The 19945-nt window shown below is 38.7% G+C and overlaps 1 protein-coding gene across 4 annotated transcripts in view; it reads right to left on the bottom strand.

Annotated features, from left to right (window-relative positions):
• Positions 1-19945, bottom strand: part of AFF2 (ALF transcription elongation factor 2) — a 389617-nt gene that overhangs the window by 39278 nt on the left and 330394 nt on the right. For 2 of the 4 annotated variants that reach the window (XM_074200829.1, XM_074200830.1), the window contains 4 exons: positions 4652-4811; positions 1719-2861; positions 749-856; positions 67-194 (listed from right to left, as the gene is read on the bottom strand). In XM_074200829.1, coding sequence (XP_074056930.1) covers positions 67-194; positions 749-856; positions 1719-2861; positions 4652-4811 — 1539 coding nt within the window. The remainder of the gene's footprint in view (positions 1-66; positions 195-748; positions 857-1718; positions 2862-4651; positions 4812-19945) is intronic. The other 2 variants (XM_074200828.1, XM_074200832.1) reach the window with 1 other exon arrangement.

Below are 19945 nucleotides of genomic sequence, written 5' to 3'. Positions count from 1 at the left end.
CTCAGCTCTACAGTACTTAAGGCTCTTTAGAACATTGAAATAATAGAAAAGAAAAAAAAAACTTACTCTTTAGTGCTTGGGAATCTATGAGTATTAGGTATTGGTGAAATGCAAGGTGGAAGTAGGCAGGAAGGTGGGATATCTTCTAGCCGCTGCTTCTTGTTCTCATTGAATAGGTCCAGATGGTCAGATGGCTATAATTAAAAAAAAGAAAGCATGAATAACAAAGAATCACCTTACAAACATTCTATGTAGAAGGAATATTAAGTGCTAAAGTTAGGGCAGACTGCTTTTTTATAAACAGGAATACAGGGTGGATGGGTATGTCAGAGATGCTTATATAACTAATGGTGCCTTTCTATGCCAAATATATCTGAGTAGCCAAATATTAGACAGTACAGATAGAACTGACTTGTGGTCTGAATGTCTGATTGAAGATGGATGGAATGGAAATGTTATCATTTGGTAACATTCAGCCTGCCTCATTGCTCTCTCATGATGCTCCCCAAATGAGTAGTCTAGAACCAAAGGGGTAGCCACAGTTGTAGCTGAGCAGATTGCTATTCCACTGGAAATAATAGGGGGAGTTAGGATTGGGAAGGTGCTAGGGACTTTCTGTAATTCACCTGCAATCCACAAAGAGAATGGGATCTTTTCTGACATTTTTTTCCCTTGGGTATCCATAATTTGGAGTTATGCTACTGGAGGTAACCATTTTAACTAAGAACAGAGTTCTCGATTAACCTACCACAGAGTTGCTTTCATTCGCAATACAGCCAACAGGCTTTGAGATTTCATACTGATTGTAGATATGTGTACCAAACAGAGATGTTTCTCTCTCCCCCTTTGTCCCTTCCTGAAATGAAATGAATGTTTGCAAAAGGCATCAAGGTTCCTATACTGGACAGTACAGCAGCACTAGTGTGGACAGGATGCCTAGGAGATGGGGAATGAGAGAGGCCTTCCCAAATCTTTTGCATCGGAGGGAGCATTACTGAGTATCTCCTCTCTAGCTAAAAAGCCAGGACATACTTGATTTGATCAAGGAGAAAGAAATGCCTGGCTAACTCATTTGTATTTGAAAAGTTTGTTCTACTTTTCGTCTTTAGGGTATCTATTATCTGTCCTATGAGAGTTGGGGCTGACACAAGCCAAAGCTACAATAGAAACTGAGGCTCGGCCACCTTTCATTTAGCCCTTTGGCTCTAGGTTTTCTATGCTTTTCATTAACAGCATCCCAGGGATCACTGTTGCCTTGAACAGGCAGAACTGAAGTGGAAGGTGTTGTAGGTATATAGATGCTTCTAGGCAAAAGGTAGTTAGGATGCATCTCTGTGTCACTGCAGATGGGAAGGAAGGAAGAAGGGGCTGCAACTTTTGAAAACTTGAGTCATTTTAATAATCTATGGCTTCTGTAGTGGGGATAGCATGAGGAAGTCATGAAAGCAAAGAGCACTAACCCTCAGATGAGGGGGAAACCAACTCTCTCTGTCTATTTCTTTTACCTGGCAGAGATGCCACTACAACTTCTAACAAATCTGGAGACTATAATTTGGTATTTTCTTCTTTCTAAAAGACATTGCTATCCTAAATGAATATAGACCTTGGGACCATGCTTTAACAAATGGGGATCTTTGTGCTTGCTGACTGTCTTAAGAGTCTGATCTTAAACAATGGCAATCCCATGAGCTGCTTGTCCATACCATTGGATAACCTACCTTGCATTTCCTCTTGTTCTTCACAGGCATCTTTTCAGCGAACGAAGGGCCAGGTGACTCTCGGGCCTGTGGTAACTGTGCTAGTTGGTTTTGTGGGGTTTTTGTGTTGTTGTTTTCTCTGGGGTCCGTCTTCACAGAACTGGTTTCTGGTGGGTCCCGGCCAGGTACTCGAGACAGTAAGCTAAGATCTATTTTGACCCACAGTGATTTCTCTTCATCATCAGAATCACGTATTGGGGACAGAAGTTCAGTTTGCACAATAGGCAGAGGTGAGAAAAGCTGCTCATCCACCTCAGTGGTGTTGATGTCCATACAGAGGCTGCCGCTGCTGCTACTGCTGCTGCTTCCTGTTAAAGTGCTGATATTAACAAGGCCATTGCCTGGGATCTCCTTCGGTTTGAGGGCACTAGGCACCATGGGACAAGGAGGAACTGATTTGGCCTGGGAGGCTTCATCTTGATCAGTATTTGAGTCTGAAGTTGATGAATCAGTCTCGACAAATTCTCGAGACTTGGGGGCAGTTTTTCCAGGGCCTCGAAATTTCTTCTTTTCAGCAATAAATGCGGCAGTGAGTTTGGGTTCTTTCCTTGGGGCCAGTTTTCCAACCGTCGCTCTATTTCGTGCTTTGGCCTGCTCTGGGGGTTCCAGTGGATCTTTTTCTTTGGGAGTGTTGCTGGGATGAGTATTTGGTCTAGTCCAGGGATGGTCTTCAGTGCTGGATGTTCTTTCAATCTTTTGGGGTGGCTTTTTGCCTACAGTCTTCTGTGAAGTTGCTTCATTTTGAGCGGGTGACTTCTGCCGGGAGTTTTTGACCTCTGGAGGTGGTGGTGGCAGTAGCAGCGGAGGAGGAGGAGGAAGAGGAGCAGGGGCAGGAGGAGGAGGAGGAGGTGGTGGCTTCTGGATAAGCCGTTGGCGAGCTTTCTCTCGGAGAGGGCTCAGAAGTGGCCTCTCTTTGGTTTCAATCTGGAATAGGCCAGGAGTGACTTTTCCTTTATTTTGTACTTCAGTTTGCGGAGCAATGGAAAGGAGACAACTGTTCTCATTGGAAGTCTCATTTTGGTTGCTTATAATTGTCTTGTTATGAGGGTTCACTTTGTTTAGCCATTTGTCAAGCTGCCACTTGTTAGCTGAAGGAGGCTCCGGCTGTGGATGGCAAAACGACAATTTGACATTGACTTGGTAGAAGCCAGCAAAGTCCTCAGCGTATTGACAGTTGGTTAAAGCAAACAAAAGCACACACTCAATTACTACCTTACTTTCAAGGTTCCCTGTAATATGTCATCCCTACAGATCCAGTACTCCAGTGCTGTCCACTCATTGTCTCCCAAATATACCTGTTCTCTCCTGGCTTCCAAGGCTTGGAAGTTCCCTTAGTTTGCAATGGTTTCTCCTGTCCTATCCATTCACCCAAGTGCATCTAAGTCATCTTTCCCAGATTACTTTGCTCCACAACGAAGTTCTGAGCTAATTTAACTGCTTTCCCCCTCTCTGAGTTTTTTTAGTTCCATTTCTGTTTCCTTTAGGTAAACATCTGGGGCAGCTGTTGATGTTCAAGTTAAAACAGGCTAGCTCTGCTACCTTTGATGAAAAAGATTTTGGTATAAAACACCTTTCAGATCTTTTCTCATTTTCATCTGTTGTCCTCACTCCAGTTTAATCTTTAAACCCTAAAAAAATCTTTGTGTATAAACAGCAACACTGTGTGATGATCAACTATGATGGACTTGCTCTTGTTGGCAGTATCAAAGAAAAATCCAAAGGACTTCTGATGGAAAATACATCATCCACATGCAGAGAAGGAACTATAGAGTCTGAATGCAGACCAAAGCTTACTATTTTCCAGTTTTTAAATTTGTTTTTATGGTTTTTTCCCCCCTCTTGATTTTTCCCCTTTTTGTTCTGATTCTTCTTTTACAACATGATTAATATGGAAATATGTTTGACATATATGTATAAACTATATTAGATTATTCTCTGTTGAAGGGAGGAGAGTAAGGAAGGGGAAAATGTGGAATTCAAAACCTTACAAAAATGACTGCTGAAAACTACACATTGTTGGAAAAATAAATAAATAAATAAATTTCAAGACAAGAAATTTTTATGTGATGAGATCTTGGGCCAACCTGTTTGCAAAGTATTTTTTTATTTTTTCTTTCCATCCATTGCTTCCTACTTATTTTATGAGATGACACTGTTCATGTACAAGCATCATCCTTCAATGAGTTGACAGGGCTAAGGAATTCCTGAACAAATGTCAATGCACTATTAATCAACCCTTCTGTTTCTTACTTTGAGGCTTAGTTTGTAGATCTAGCATTACATGATAAGTTCCTACCTCCACTTAAAAAAAATTCCTATAGGGCTAAGATAGACTTTGTGTAGTATCTAGGGCATAGTTTGTATTATGGACCCCTTCTCAAAACATGTTTTTAAATAATTAAATGAAATGGTAATGATTTGTGAGCATAAAGATTGAATATTTTTTTCTGTCCAAGTCATAGACCCCTGAAAACCAAGATTCTTTGTCTTAAAAGAGCCACCAGGACCTGAGAGGTTAAGAGACTTCCTCTAGCCACATAAGATTTGAACTCAAATCTTCCTGGCACTAATAAAAGGAACTCACAATTATGTAACTTCAGTTTTACCAGGTACATTCCTCAAAATATTCCTTTGAGATAGGTAGTGCAAATATTATTATTACCAATTTACAGATAAGGAAACTGTGGCCCAGAGAGGTTAAGCAAATTGATCAGGAATGCACAGCTAATATTAGAATTATTATTAAAACCAAAGCTCTTGATTTTTGAATTCGGCTCTCTTCCCACTATCAAAGAAAAGAATGACTGTAAATAACCTGAGTGGAAGAAAAAAGGAAAGGAAAACCACATGGAAGAGGTGGTGGGGCCTACACTAGGCCTGGAATGCTCAGTTACCTCTGGAGTGTTGCTGCGGGATTCCTCGTTGCCCTCGCTGTCACTAGAGCTGCTCTCACTGTCAGAATCTGACTCAGAACTGCTGTCAGATTCACTGGAGCTTTCAGACCCTCCACTGGAAGGAATGACGACAGGTTCAGGGGCAGACGGCACTGTCGGACTGAAAGAGACAAGGAACTTTCTTGGCATTTTTCTCAACAACATGCAGTGGACATCACAAACCATCATTCAATAGAGGTTTCTCATCCATGACTCCCATTTTCTTGCCTTGCAAGAGGAAGATGAGATGTGCTCTGTGTCCTATTGGAGTTTATGTCATTGAAGAGACAAGACCAATGACTCAGGAGGTTACTTAAGGGAAGCCTGGTGGATAAGACAGGGATCAACAGGACCTCAACACCAGATTGTGCTAATAGCTTCTGTTTATGGACATTATTTGAAGTTTGATCTTCTACATATGGCCAGGTATCTGTATATTTGACTTCATTCCTCACTTTCTTTTGTATTGCAAGAAAAAAAGACGTGAAATAGATCTTTCTCTAATGTCCTGTTTACAAACTATCATAAAGACTCTCCCCCCTTCATGTTGAACCTCACTGGCTACTCACTGAAGTAACTACAGATACACTTATTCCCAATTTTACTGTTGAAGAAATTGAAACCCCCTAAACTAAAATGATGAAAAGAAAGGAGTGACAGGATTCAAACCCAGGTTTCTCCTGGTCCCCAAGGTCACTATTCATTCAATTACTATCTGTCTTGCCTACATTGTTTAACAATACATGATGAATTAGACCTAATGAATCAAGATGTATTCATTAGACTTTGGGCTCCTCGAGGTCACTGTAACATAGGTAAACCCTGGCACCTAGTAGAAAGGCACTTACTAAATATTGAATGACTGACTCCAAGACTCCACAACTTTTTTTACCTGATTTTCTTTTACAGTGTAATAAGACATTGTAATTAGAACTGAGTTTGCAAATATGGTGGCAGGAGCATTGAAAAAGAAGGTCATAGAAAATGTACTGGTTGTTAATAAAGAAAGATCATTTTGAGTTACTATACAAATCAGCTACAGCCCCAAAGCTGCTTGGCAGCTAATACTTCGGATATTAAAAAAGATCCCATTGTGATGTACAATGGTTTTTCCCACATCTCTTCAAATTAATTCATTTGTAAGAAAACTAATCTGAACTTACACCTGAAATGAATGGACATTTCTATATACGGAATAGAACAGAAGAAGAGTACTATACAATAAACAATGAATTCCTGTGATTTTAGTTGTATTTTGAAAACTACCAATTTCTCTGAGCACCCAAACCAGATTCAGTCTTTCTTTGGCACTTATATTTGTTTCTACCTATTTGTTACCAATTCAGTCATCATATCAGCAAGAATGAACATTGCGATATACAAAGAGCGATAAGACTACAAACACAGGAAATCATGAACATGTTAGTTTTTAAAGGGCAGAATCAGAGTAAAATAATAGTGACCAATTGCCATATTTATTCCCTTCTCCTAAGTTGCTCAAATTGGCATTCATACTGTTACTCAAACACAGGGGATTCCTTCTGATATGCCCCATATTTCTCAGGGAAATCACACTTTCCCAACTCTCTCCCTGTCCTTCAGTCTTCATAAAATTTTGATTGTTTTGTGTGGTCATCTTGTCCAAAGTTGTATTTCTCCATAGTATAGAGGGCTTCTCATATGAATGGTCCGAGTATTTATAGAGGGGCTTTTGATATGAATGGTCTCAGTATTTATAGAGGCACAGATAGAAAGAATGTTGACTCTGGAGGGAAACCTAAAGATCCTTCTGTCCCAATTTAGGATCACGAAGGGCTCATAATGTTTAAGGAACTTCAAAGGTCCAAAGTCAAGATTGCATTGCAGTTTACTGGCAAAACTGAGACTAGAACCAGGGGTGCCTCATTCCTAGTCCAATCCAGTCTCTTCCATTCAAACTTTTTAGGAATGCATTGAAGAGATGGTCACAAGGAACTGCCTTGATTGATTTTAAATCTGTTAAACAGATCAAGCAAAATGTTTGACAGCTGACAGCACCCCCACCTCTGCTTTTAATGATAGATGATACTTCTCAATGTTCATATGTGTGCATTTCAGAACTGGAGTTTCAATGATCCTGGGCTTTTTCTCTTCTATTCTTGAGGCTTCTTTTGTTTGCTTTTTTTTTAGAAATAAGGATCCCCTTCCCCCTTCGACGTACTTAATCCATTCCAAAATGTTGGGCCAAGGTTGAGTTTGAGAAAGATGACTGAAGGGGAACTATCCTAATTCTTTTCTCCCAGTGTTGAAGCATGCTTTCCTTCTCATCCCCTGCCCACCTTCCTCAAATTTGTTCTACCCAAGGAACATGTGGGTGGCCACTCTTGTTCCTTTTTCCTCTGACATTAGGCACTGGGCTAAAGGGACCCTGAGGTACACTGAATGAGAAAACTGGATTGGACCCTGGGAGAAACCATGAGGCTTTCATTCCTTTATTTAGTCTAAATTAATCCATACTGTCCTTTGGCCTGCCTCTTCACATAAGCCTATTCTTCTCCAAGATTACAACTCTATGAACTGTGAAGAAAGCCATCTTTACCTGCTGGTCAGGAAGGAATGTAATCTCTTTAAAATCTACTGGACCCCTAATTGCTGGAGAGGCTATGGGAAAACAGCCACATTGATGCCCTGGTGGTGGAGCTGTCAACTAATCCAATCATTCTGGAAAGTAATTAGGAACTATGCTCCTAACATTTCTTAAACTTTGCATACTCTTTGACCCAGTGATCTGCTACTAGGTCAATACCCCAAAAAGAACAAGGAAAAGAACCCATACATATTAAAATATTTATAGCAGTCTTTTTGCAATCGCAAAGGACTAGAAACTAAGGGGATGCACACTGACTGGAGAAGGACTGAACAAATTAATGGCATATGATTATGAATCCATCCACATTATGAATGTGATAGAATACTTTTGTGTTATAAGAAATAATGAGGAGGGATAGTGTTACAGAAACCTGGGGGGACATGTATGAACTAATTAAAAGTGAACAGAACCAGGAGAACAATTTATGCACTAAGAACAATATTGCAAAGACAGAAAAATTTGAAATTTTCTCTCTCTGTATAGAAATTAAGATAGAGGCATGATCAATTATACATGTCTGTAAATAGTCCTTGTTTTTCTCTATTTCTCAAAGATTGGGAAAGGAGGGGCCTTTGGAAAGGAGAGAAGGAAGATTTCATTTGGAAAAAAATTAATTATAAAACAAAAACAAACAAAAAATAAATTCTTATCAGTTACTACTAGGGTATAGAATATCTGTCTATTTTTTTGGTTTTTGCAAGGCAATGGGGGTTAAGTGACTTGCCCAAGATCACACAGCTAGGTAATTAGTAAGTGTCTGAAGTCAAATTTGAACTCAGGACCTCCTGACTCCAAGGCCAGTGCTCTATTCACTGTGCCACCTAGCTGCCCCTAGATGTCCTATTAACTGCTCCTTCTATTCCCTAAGAATCCTTTAATCAGGGCAGCTAGGTGGCACAGTGGATAGAGCACTGGCCTTGGAGTCAGGAGTACCTGAGTTCAAATCCGGCCTCAGACACTTAATAATTACCTAGCTGTGTGGCCTTGGGCAAGCCACTTAACCCTGTTGCCTTGCAAAAACTAAAATAAAAAAAAAAGAATCCTTTAATCTTATAAATATATACTTCCTTTTATACAGTCAAATACCACTTTAAAATATTATTTGTAAACTCAAATTCTTCTGTCATATAACCCAAGAGATTGAGTAGGTAGAGTAAGAGAGAGCTCAAAAAATAATGCCTCATTTTACAAGAATTAACATCAGCATGCCCTTTTTTTCCTCCATTGACAGATTAATAAATGTGCATTAAATACAATCACTAGTTTCTTAGATTACTTATTAAATACTAGTGGACACAGGAGATTAAACCAATCCAGAAACTATGAGAAATGAAGACATCTGGTTTCAATTCAGCCTGCTAAAAGTGTACATAAAATTCATTCATTTTCTAGGCTTTTAAGAAGGGCAACAAACATCCTTGAAAGGAAACTGAAGGCCAGGAAATAACCCAGATTGACTTGGAGGAGCCTTCTATGAATATCAGTTTTGCTGGTTTTCATCTTACTTGATAAATCAAAATAACAGTGATACTGAAAACTATAAATGTAATTATTTCATATTTATAATTTGAATGACAGTTACTTCAGATGTAAAAGTAACTTTGTATTGAATCTTGAAATGATTTCCCAATGAGCTCTCAAAGCTAAATCTCTCATTTTATTTTTAGTTAGGACCATATGTCAAATCAACTTCAAATATTGCCATACCAGACAAGCAGATGGATTATGTCACCTTTTGATACATCATTGGCCAAGAGGATAAGTAATTAGAATATGGACAGAAGTCAAGTCAATGAGCATTTATTAAGAACTTAGCATATTCAAAATCTTGTGCTAAGCACTGGGAATTCAAAGAAAGGCCAAAAATGTCTGTTCTCTAGGAGCCTATTATAGTCTCCTCAGGGAGATAACATGTACCATCCATATCTCTGTGTCCACAGAAACACTGGAGTATTAAATAGGTTCAGTTTAGATGTGAATGGAGATTTGAAGGGACTTGAATTCACAAAATTTGCAAAATGCATCCTTGGTTGATTCACATGAGGGCTACTACTAATCTCCAAGTGGTCTTTAGGCTGCCAGTGAAGGCTAAACTGGCTCACAACTGGCCTATCCAAGGGGTAGTGGTGTTGGATGCTTCTGTGATCTTATCAGTGTGAAGACTCTTACCCTGATAGAATGAATAAGTTGTTTTGAAAGCTCAAGGTGAAAAGAGACTTGAAATATTTTAAACACTATAAAATGAATCATTCTCCAGAGCAATGGAATAAGGCATGATTAGTTTTAACCTGACATTACTATAAACAATACATGTAATGATAATTGGTGATACCACTAAAAACTTCCCAGTAAGATTAGTGAAGGGGGCGAAGGTATATTTGGAAGCTTTCTAAGTTGTGTTAGTAAACATCCATAATATTTTGTTAGTAAAGATCTTACCATGTATTTGATAGAGTAACCAAAACAGACATTTAAAAATTGCATCTTATCCTTCTGTACTTTTTGGCTTTAAAGACCACAACGTATGCAAACACAAAATGAATGAAAGCTCTGGAAGGTAGTGTCGCCTTTTGTTAGCCAAAGTCTAAGTTTCAGAGAGCTGTTGAAGCATAGGAGAAAATTCTGGGAATCTAGAATAAGGTCAGATCCTTCTAATAACCAATCCCATTATTCCCAAATTCTAGAGAGAACAGAGCTGGTCCAGCTATTTCATGACTTTGCCTCCTGGTGTTTCTACTCTGGATTCTTATAGCTGTTTATCTAATAGTTCTAGTAACTATTAAGCCTTTGATGTTTACATATTCCAACATTTGAGATAGAGAATCCTCTCAGAAAAAAAATCAAGTAGAAGGAAGAAAGGAAATTTTAGTTCACTATGCAAAGGTTGATGTGAAAAAGTAGAATGCCACCTCCTGATATAAATTTTTCCTTTCATGGTTCTGTTATAGTCAAAACTGCATCTCCTTGTTTGGGAGAAAGGACAGTGGTCTACCCAAAGTAAATGCAGTATTTGACTGCAAGTCCTCTGACTTTATATTTATAGCTCTTTCTATTATAGCCCTTTACCTCTTCACGAGGACAATGCACACTGGAGGCTTCAAAAGGAAGGAGACTTCGAGGTCAGGCATTCATGAGACAGTGACTTGCCTACAGTCACACAACTAGGGAATGACTTCAAATGCCATCAAAGCAGTGGCAGGCTTTGATCCCAGGTAGTTTGACTCCAAAGCCAGTGCTTCTGCCTCTCACTAGTTACCAATAGCATGTAAACAAGAAAAGTCTAGGAGAATGAGGATTAAGACAAGACCATTTGAGTTGTTAATTAAGAGGTTAGCAGTGACCTTTAAGAAACAATTCCAAGCAAAAGGCAGAAAATCCAGATTGCAATGGGTTAAGGAGTGAAGGAGTGAATGAGTAGTGCATAAACAGAACGAGTGATAGGGAGTTGCTGACTGCTCTTGAAAGAACACCATACTCCAATGTAGCAAATACCTACCTCATAGTCTACTCTCCAACTTGCTACCACATACCTTCTTCCAAGAAATACTACTGGGTAAGATTGCTAAAGTTTGTTGACACAGAAATCCATCACCTAGTAAAAGCACATTGGGATTCTGGGCCTGCCAACATCATCTCAGTATATTTATGGTTCAATCAATCCCATAAGATTTTTCTTGGAGATATCAGTAAATTTAGCTGTATGCCAAGAAACACATGGCTCTATTTGTCTTGTATTATTACTTTATAGGAAATTTTAGGATCCACTAGGTGGGCCACTAATAAGACCTCTGTCACATGACTGCTTACCGTGAAATTTCCTTGCTTAAGAATATAGAAGGACTCATGTCTTACTTATCACATGCAGAGTTTAAATTCTTGATCAATTGGTCTCTGACCTCCCCAACCTACTTAGCCCATAATATCTTCTACCATTCCTCCATTCCAGCCAGCTTGAATTTCTTACTCTCCTCCTCTGTATATTATTATCAATCCCACATTTTGGCAAGATTACTCTGGAATGTCTTCTCCCTTTCCCTTAACTCAATACTACTCCATTTCCCAAGGATTCTAGGACAGAACTAAACAAAATTGTGAAGTGCTAACAAAATGTACGTAATATTAGAATGTAGTGTGACATCTCCCTTTTTCATAGCCCTATTGTACTAGGCCTGCCCCAAGAAAGGAAGGAACTTAATTATTCTTGAGTCTCATCATATATGGTTTGGTTCCACAGCTGTAGTATAAACTCCTAGCAGGAAAGAATCATTTTATAATTCTGTTATATTCCCAAGAAGACAGTCTAGATATCTCTTCTAATGTCTCTTTTACTATTTTATTCTTTCCTCTTGGTCTTGAGCTGTTGGTATTTGTCAGGCCTCAGGTCTTCAGAAGAATCTTCTGTTCTTTTTTCTACATCCTGTGGCACAGAACTAAGGCACTACTTCATAGCTTGAACACTTATCTTTCTGCAGAAAAATAGCCCACACCACAGTGGAATTACCTGAGACATTTCTCCTAAGCTTTAGTTTGTATCTTTGAGCCTTATCTTAATTCATGAATGTAGTAAAGTCTAGGATGGTGAAAATCTTCTCCCCCTCCTCTCAATTTCCCTCAGCCCTCTCTGAAACTATATCCTTCACTGGCTTCCCATTCCATGGACTCTCAAATCCTATTGTTCACAGATTCCCTTCCACCTCCTTGCACTCAAGGAAACCAGGTGCTTTCCAGAAGACACTCTGTCTAGTACTGGCTGAACCATTTCTCAGGACCTCAAAGCACTGGGCCTGGAGGAGAAATAGCTATATTTCTTATGCCCACTTCCAGACTATCCCTCTGCCACCAATCAGTGAGTAACCTTTGTGGTTCCTCTCCCTCCATCTTTATCACATGATCCAACTCCCTACTGCAGTCATATTCTAGCCTCCAGGTAAATCTCTTTCCTTTCTCAAAGAGTTTAAGATCACAGGAGTCCTATTCACTCTAATCCTTGCCCCAATTCTTTCTTATTTGTTTATTTTCCAATTACATGCAAAGGCAGTTTTCAACATTCATCCTTTTGCAAGCTTTTGAGTTTCACATATTTGTACCACCCTCCCTTTCTCTCCCTTCCTCTTGGTAGGGAGCAACCTGAGATAGAGGTTGTGCATGTAAAATTGTGTTTCACATATTTCCAAATTAGTCATGTTATGAAAGAAGAATTACAATAAAGGGGAGAAAACATGAGAAAGAAAATACATAGAAGTTTTAAAAAGTGAACATAGCATGCTATGTATTCAAACTTCAGTTTTGTCTCTGGATGTGGATCCTTGCCCCAATTTTTAAGAGATTTCAACATACACATCAAGGGTCCCTCAAATACTTGCTCTTACAATTAATCAGTTTTTTAAGTCCATAGTCATTCACACACCTAGATGGTCATACTCAAGATCTGACCTATTACCCATTAACCACTCCACTCCTAGGATCCAGAACTTTGAAATTCTCTTCTCTGAGTAGGATCTTCAATCTCACCTTCTTCATCCTCCAAAACCTATTCTTCATTCTTACTGTGACCTCCTCCAGTCCCTTTGGCCCAGCTTCTCTCTATCTCTAACCTGTATTCTGGTCTTACTTCTCTACTTCACAACCTCAAATCTACATTTGACCAGTTTGACTTGAATCCCTTGCCCTATTGCTAGTTTGGTTAAATCCTCATCTTATCCACCTCTTCCATTCCTTTCCATTTTTGTATGCAGCTTAATGCTCAGGAGGAAAGTCATAGTGACAATGCCAAACAATTTTATTAGGATTTCCTATTATCCAATGTCAGGTGGGCTTTTATGACTATCTGGCAGTTCTTTTTGTTAGTCCCTGACTTGCCACAGCAGGTATTAGAAACATTTTCTTCTCTCCCACATTGTATCCTCTACCTTTGGGTCCCTTCTCTGCAAAGGACTCTAAGCTGAAGCCATCTTGATTTAACTGCCTCTTTTTCCACCACTTTGCATCTCTCAGATCCATCTACATTATTCCAATCCTGTCCTCTGTTATGCTCTCTTCCCTTTCTTGATGATCTCATCAGTTACCATAGATTTAATGATCTCTATGTAGATTATTTCCATATCTATACTTCCAGCCCTTACCTGTATCTTGATCTCCATCCAGCCTTTATTACTAACTGTTGCTGATTGTTCCATAGGAATTGCTAATTTACGTCCAAAACATAGAACCCATTATAGCCACACACATCCCCAAATCCATCCCTCTTCCCAATGTCTTTAATTATGTTCCTGGTATCATCATTTTCCCGGTCACCTGGCTTCAAAATCTTAACCTGCAGTGAATTTTTTTGTATTCACATTTAACTGGTTACCTGGGGAAGAATTTTCCACTTTTCATCTGGTTGCTTTGCCAACTGTGTCTCACAGTCTAACAATATTAAGATATTTTTTATTATGGGGCAGCTAGATGGTGCAGTGGATAGAGCACCAGCCCTAGAGTCAGGAGGAACTGAGTTCAAATGTGGCCTTAGACATTTAATATTAACTAGCTGTGTGATCTTGGGCAAATCACTTAACCTCACTGCCTTGCAAAAACCAAAAAAAATTGTTTCTGCTGAGTAAGTGCCCAATGAATATGGTTTGATATTTTTAAAACAATATAAAACACGTCTAGGGATCATACAGCTTGCACACATGAATGACTAGGAATAAGAAATGGTGCTAGCCATGGTGAAGGTTAAGTATCAAGTAGCATATCTTCCTAATGAAAGTGAAGATTTTCATCCAAATAAAGGTGAAATTCTTGGCTCCTATTATTTTGATACTTTCACGATCAATCCACAATCTACTCTCGAGTTGATTTTTTTCTGGTGATATTTAACTAATTACCTAATGGAAGGAAAAACAATCAATTTGGGATTAAATTCTAGCTTGGAGGATTTCTGTAAGGGTAAACACTGTCACTGAGATCTCAGGCATTGCTAATTTGACATACCCATGGCATTGAGAGCATGAAGGTGTTCCATGACAAATTGACCTGAAAATCATCCCCCCAACATTTTACTGTAAATCACAAAGACTATTAATAAAAAATCAGAACCATTTCCTGCAAAGATTCCCTCCCATCTGTTGCCACAATTGAACCTGACATCTTAAATCTTCTACAAGTAAAAACCTAAGTCCAAAAGCTTTTTCAGCAGTGCTTCCTGTGCCTCTTATTTTGAATGACAGTAAAGGAAATACTGGATTCCTGCTCTTGCAACCTTATCAGACTGAAAAATCTTGCCTTGCAGCTAATATTCTCCCTTCTCATCAACACTAAATTAAAGGGGGTCAAGTGTGAGTGAGAAGAGTTGAAGAGCCCTTACTCTGTCCATGCACTCAGGGAGCTAGTTTAATCCTAAACCCGACTCACCTTTGACTCTGCAATGAAAAGACTAATCATGGTTGCCAGGAAGAAGACAGCTCAAGCAGGGGGTACTTTTTCCATGCATTCCAGCAGGCTCTATCAGAAGGACAGGATCACCTACATTTTCAACTAGATCAATAGGCAGAGGAATGCCAATCTCCATGTTGAGAAAGAAAACAGAGCCACTTAAAATATGACCCAGAAAGAAATGGAAACAAACCCACACGTTTTTCCGAGAGCTGGAAAAGCCTTTCATACGTGGGCTTGTAATTTTGAATACAGGGAAATTTCTGTCATTAAGCTAGGGAAGAACTTGGGCAATTTTTTACTTTCAAATGAAATCTGCTCCAAAAAATAGTTATTATAAAATGAAAACTTTTTTTGGCTGGTGGGGCAAGCCCCAAACTCATATATATGTTTATAAAGCTATTTTATCTTCCTATCTGGGAATTTTTCACACATTTTCTTCTAATAGGAGAAAATCATAATTATCCATATTCTTCAGCTACTAGCTAGGCCAAACAAATGAATAATTGAATAGTCTATGGTCTTCACCTCTGCAGAGGTATACAAGACCCCTGAGACCTTCTATCTAAAACACAAACAACAAGCAAAATACTTTTTGCTCACCAACTTTTTACATTTTTTCAACTTGATAACTGGGCATTTATAGAGATGAGAATGTATCTCTATCCAGATGGGGTCAATCTCTCCAAATCCAAGGGACTTGGCTATTAGCTGCTTGCCCCATGAATCTTATACTATTGTTGCTTGTTAATGACAAAACCACACAAGTCAGTTGACATGGGAAAATAGTTTTTTTAAAAAATAAATAAAAATATTTCTACATTAAAAAAGTTTTCAAGTTTATTATTTTTTCCCTCTGAACTATATTTTGATTTGGGATGCATTTGATGCCTCTATTGAGTACATACCATATCTTCAACTTTAAATGCTTAGGAGTCAATTCTAAAATCATTGATATTAGGTAATGTTAACATTAACTAAATTCAGATTTTAGATATATATATTAGTAGCTGTGTGACCATGAGCAAATTATTTAACTTTTCAGAGCCTCGGTTTCCTCAGCTGCAAAATGGGGGCATACTATTTCCACTACTTATATCATTGTGCTGTGAGAAAAGCACTTTGCAAACCTTAAAAAAAACTATACAAAAATGAAACTCTGGTTATTGTTATTATTATAAACACAGATAAACATCTAGCTTTAGTTAGGCCAGAATGGATAGCTGAATTTATGACCTTACATTCCTAATACATACTTAAGAGTTAATGAATGAATGAAGAAAACTTTTTAAGCACTCACTATGTGATCAAGTCCCAAGAATACAAATACAAAAGCTAGCCTGTCCCTGCCCTCAATGAGCTCACCTTCTTTCAAGGATTGGTACCTAGGGAAGGATAGAGTCACTGGACCTGTGAATGATGGCAAGGGGCAATGGTCTTATAGACTTTTTTTCATCCAGAAGCAATGAGAGTATGGATGTGATGTGATTTACATTGCCAGGACTGGAAGGGGAATGAGGGAGTGATGGTACCTGGAGCTGGCTAGCTGAGGTTCATTGGGAGCCTGGGGGGTGGGGGGTGACGTGTGACCTGGGAAGGTGAAGCAGCTGATGATGTGACATAGGAGATTTTATATAAAAAAGGTCAAAGGACCAAGAAGGTGACAAGACTCTGACTCATGCAACATTTAGAAACAGCCCTATATCTTTCTTCGCTAGGACTCCACGGGGGATCTTTTCAGAGACAATGGCTGCTGCCAGTTGGTGGCGTGTGACAGTTTCTGGCAGAGGAGCTGAGCTTCATTTCAAAATGAACTTACCCAAATTGGGACTGGTATCTTTGAGATTCTAAGTTCTTTCCATTTTCACTGAAGGAAAGGATAATCTAAATAGCTCTCATTTATATAACATTTTAAGGTTTGCAAAGGACACATTAGAAGTCTTCTTTTTCTGAACCTCCTTCTAAAGGTCTCCTTGAACATCTCATGATAATACCCATTTGGAAGCCAAATAAATGATCATTGATTTTTGGAACAAGGCCATCAAGCGCCTTGTGACATATCAATTTCTAGTGATACCTCTATTTTTCAGAATTACTTTAGTTGTTTTGATAGGGGCAAAGAGAAACTAAAACAAACTTTCTAAGCATCTTGGGCCCTGCTACCAGGAATAAGGTATACAGAAAACAGAAGTAAATCAAATATTACGAGAACATCTTCATAGCTTAGAATTTCACTAAGACTTTGGGAAGCTCTGTATATATCCATATTACAAAATCCCAAATTTTTATTTTCTACACAGCAAACCGGCAAGAGATGCTACTACCAACATCTCTTAGGATATAACTTGACTAGCATGTATTTTGTTGCAATCAAGTCAAAAGGGCAATGATACCATCTCTACCCTGAGGGGAAGAGAGTTTGTTTTGCTACTCAATTCTTTTTCTTGATATGGTTGTTGTTAGTGCATTGCTGAATGGTACATAATAATGGAGCTGGGAGGGAAGACAAAATCAACTTGGATTCCATGGCTTGACTTTGCTTTACTACTATGGTTTCCCTATGGTGGTTTATTCATTTATTGGTCTGATGGTTTTTATGAGTTGTGATTCAACATAGGTCCTCTCCTAGTACTGAGTTTTATAAAGATATGGAGAATGCAATATAAGTCAGATACAATTATTTTTATGGGCCATGCCTGCAATACTGTAAATATGAGGACAGGAGGCAAAGCTGCTTAGCAAAATGATCTTAATATCCAAGGCAGTGCGAAAATGGAAAAGGAATCCATAATGACAACCAAGATTAGCCATTTGCTCTCTAACCTTATTTACAGAAGCAATCAGAGGTATTCAGGTCGAGTTAATGACCCTGTCTCCAATTAATTCAATTGTTTACAAACAACACTGATGCAGTGGCTGTCTCCCAGTCTGCCACCCAGGCTCCCAGGGAATACATAAGACTCCATTAAAAGTGACAATAACAATGCATTTCTTACTGAACCACTATTGTATTATAAATAAATTCCTGATGTTAAATTATGCTCCACGCTTTAACAGAAATTCAATTACGGAAATAATAAAAAGATCGTGTATTTGCCAAGCTCTTGGACGGTAATTTGGCTGCTTAGTTACCAGCAGTTGGCTGTTTTGCAATTTCTTCTTTGCAGAGTATTTCTTTTGAATAAATGCCAGCCTTTTTCATACACATTTTATGAACAAGTTGCAAAATGAAATTTTGAGCTTTTGAATCCAATTATGAAAGACATAACTAAATCTATTATTGAAAAAAAAATCGTCATAGAAGCCCTTGCCACCGTTGTTCGGAACCGTAGGGTAATTGAGGTAAGCACAGGTGCTGCTCATTATGGGCCATTGTGCACCATCTGAATTCTGGGAACTGTGGAATTCAGATGGTTTCCACTCTGTTTGTGTGAATAACAAACAGGCATGATTCGGAGGTTGTTTGTACAAGCTTGTACACAGCTCATTTGGGACTCCTAAGACACCTGCTTACCCTTTGGAAGCCAAAACAGTATCATTTATGTGCTGGCTATCCTTGCTATGACAGTTCTGGAGAAGCAACATATTTTATATGCTCCCTCCATCCTGTCCACCCCCTGCCCAACCCCTCTATCACATGTCCTGCCTTCAGGCTGCTATCAATGAAAAAAACGAGAAAAACAAATCAAAGATGGAACAATTATCTACTGCAAAGGGGTCCAGGGAGCTCTGAAGCAGCTTCTGACTTGATAAGATTCTGAATATTTGGAGAAAGACAAGGGCCACTTCTCCCTTATTGTCTTGAGATCTATCATATGGAGGAGGAAAGAAAACAAATTTCCATCAACAGAGACATTTGGGTCCTGCTGTCAGAACACAAATGAAAAATTGGGACTTCCTTTTATATCCTGATGGGCCACTGGTACAGATTTCACTAGGGAACCCTGGGGTATATAAGTCCTATGCCTGTGAGCATCACATACATTCCATCTTTGTATTTCAACCCATAGCATCTTCTCACCTTTATTTCTGATTTCATTTTTCAATATCTTCATTTTTAACTTACATTTTGCAGCACAGGAAGGTCTGATTCTTTCAATTTTGCTGTATGGCAATCTAGTTTTGTTTATAATGATGTCTCCTTGGGAATGGTGGTGACTGGCACCAGGAGTTCCTCCAGAACACAGAAAACTAAACCTGGCTTCCTTTTTTGCTTCTTTCTCAAATGGATTACTCAAATATCATGCTTACAAACGCAGGGGCAGTGTGGGTATTCTAACTCTATTTTCCTGTGGATGTGGAAACAAGTCAAAGAGAAGGGGAATAATAACTAAAATCAACATAGGAAATTATATAGAAAGATTTGGGACCAGGAAAAAGTCTTATAAGGAAACCCCTGCAATTCACTGGCAGTTTTTATGGATCTTGAAATATCATTCTTCCAGTTTACCAAATTCTTGTCCTCCAATGCCCAGAGGTCCTGGGGAAGCTTTGCATTAATGAGCAGTCAAAAGACAAGTCCATTTAGAAAACCATAAGAGAATATTATGTGGATCAATCCAGATTACATTTGTACCTCTGTTATTTACCTTCTAGATCACACAAAATTACAGGTATGGCAAGGACTAAAATAAATCCCATAAAAATGTAGACCTGCCAAAGGAAGTCCTGGTATTTTTGCTATTAAATATGGCTATTGTAGTTTGCTAGTGTTCAAAAGGAAGGGTACTGGAATTGCACCTCTCCCCCTTATCATTATCCCAGAAAGAGAAAGGCAAAGTTATGCAGGCATATAAATAATTTGGAAACCCTCATAACCAATATTCTGGTGTGGGTCTCATTTGCACTTAAAAAAGCTGCCCTTCAGACCTTATGTACTTTTAAGATTTATCTGAAAGATACATGAAGAAGACTTCCAGCCAAAAATGTACATATTTAATGGAATTAGATCTCTAGGCAAGAGAATGTCAGAAGAAAGGAGAAATAATAGAGAAAGGCAAGGTGCTCCTTCGGTGCTTTCCTGCTTTGATAAATATCTTCTGGGATGTCATTTACTAGGAAGCTATGATTCAACCAAAAAAAAAAAACTAAAGGATAAAATATAATCTATTGTGAAATAAGTTGCTATCTTCATATTTACCTTGGAATCCTTTTTTTTTTGGTCAGCTGGGGCCTTGATGTTTTTGAAAACCTGGGAATTACTCTGAAAT

The sequence above is a fragment of the Macrotis lagotis genome, chromosome X, assembly GCF_037893015.1.
Source record: "Macrotis lagotis isolate mMagLag1 chromosome X, bilby.v1.9.chrom.fasta, whole genome shotgun sequence".
NCBI classification, from domain to species: domain Eukaryota; kingdom Metazoa; phylum Chordata; class Mammalia; order Peramelemorphia; family Peramelidae; genus Macrotis; species Macrotis lagotis.
This window is presented reverse-complemented; position numbering and strand designations above follow the sequence as displayed.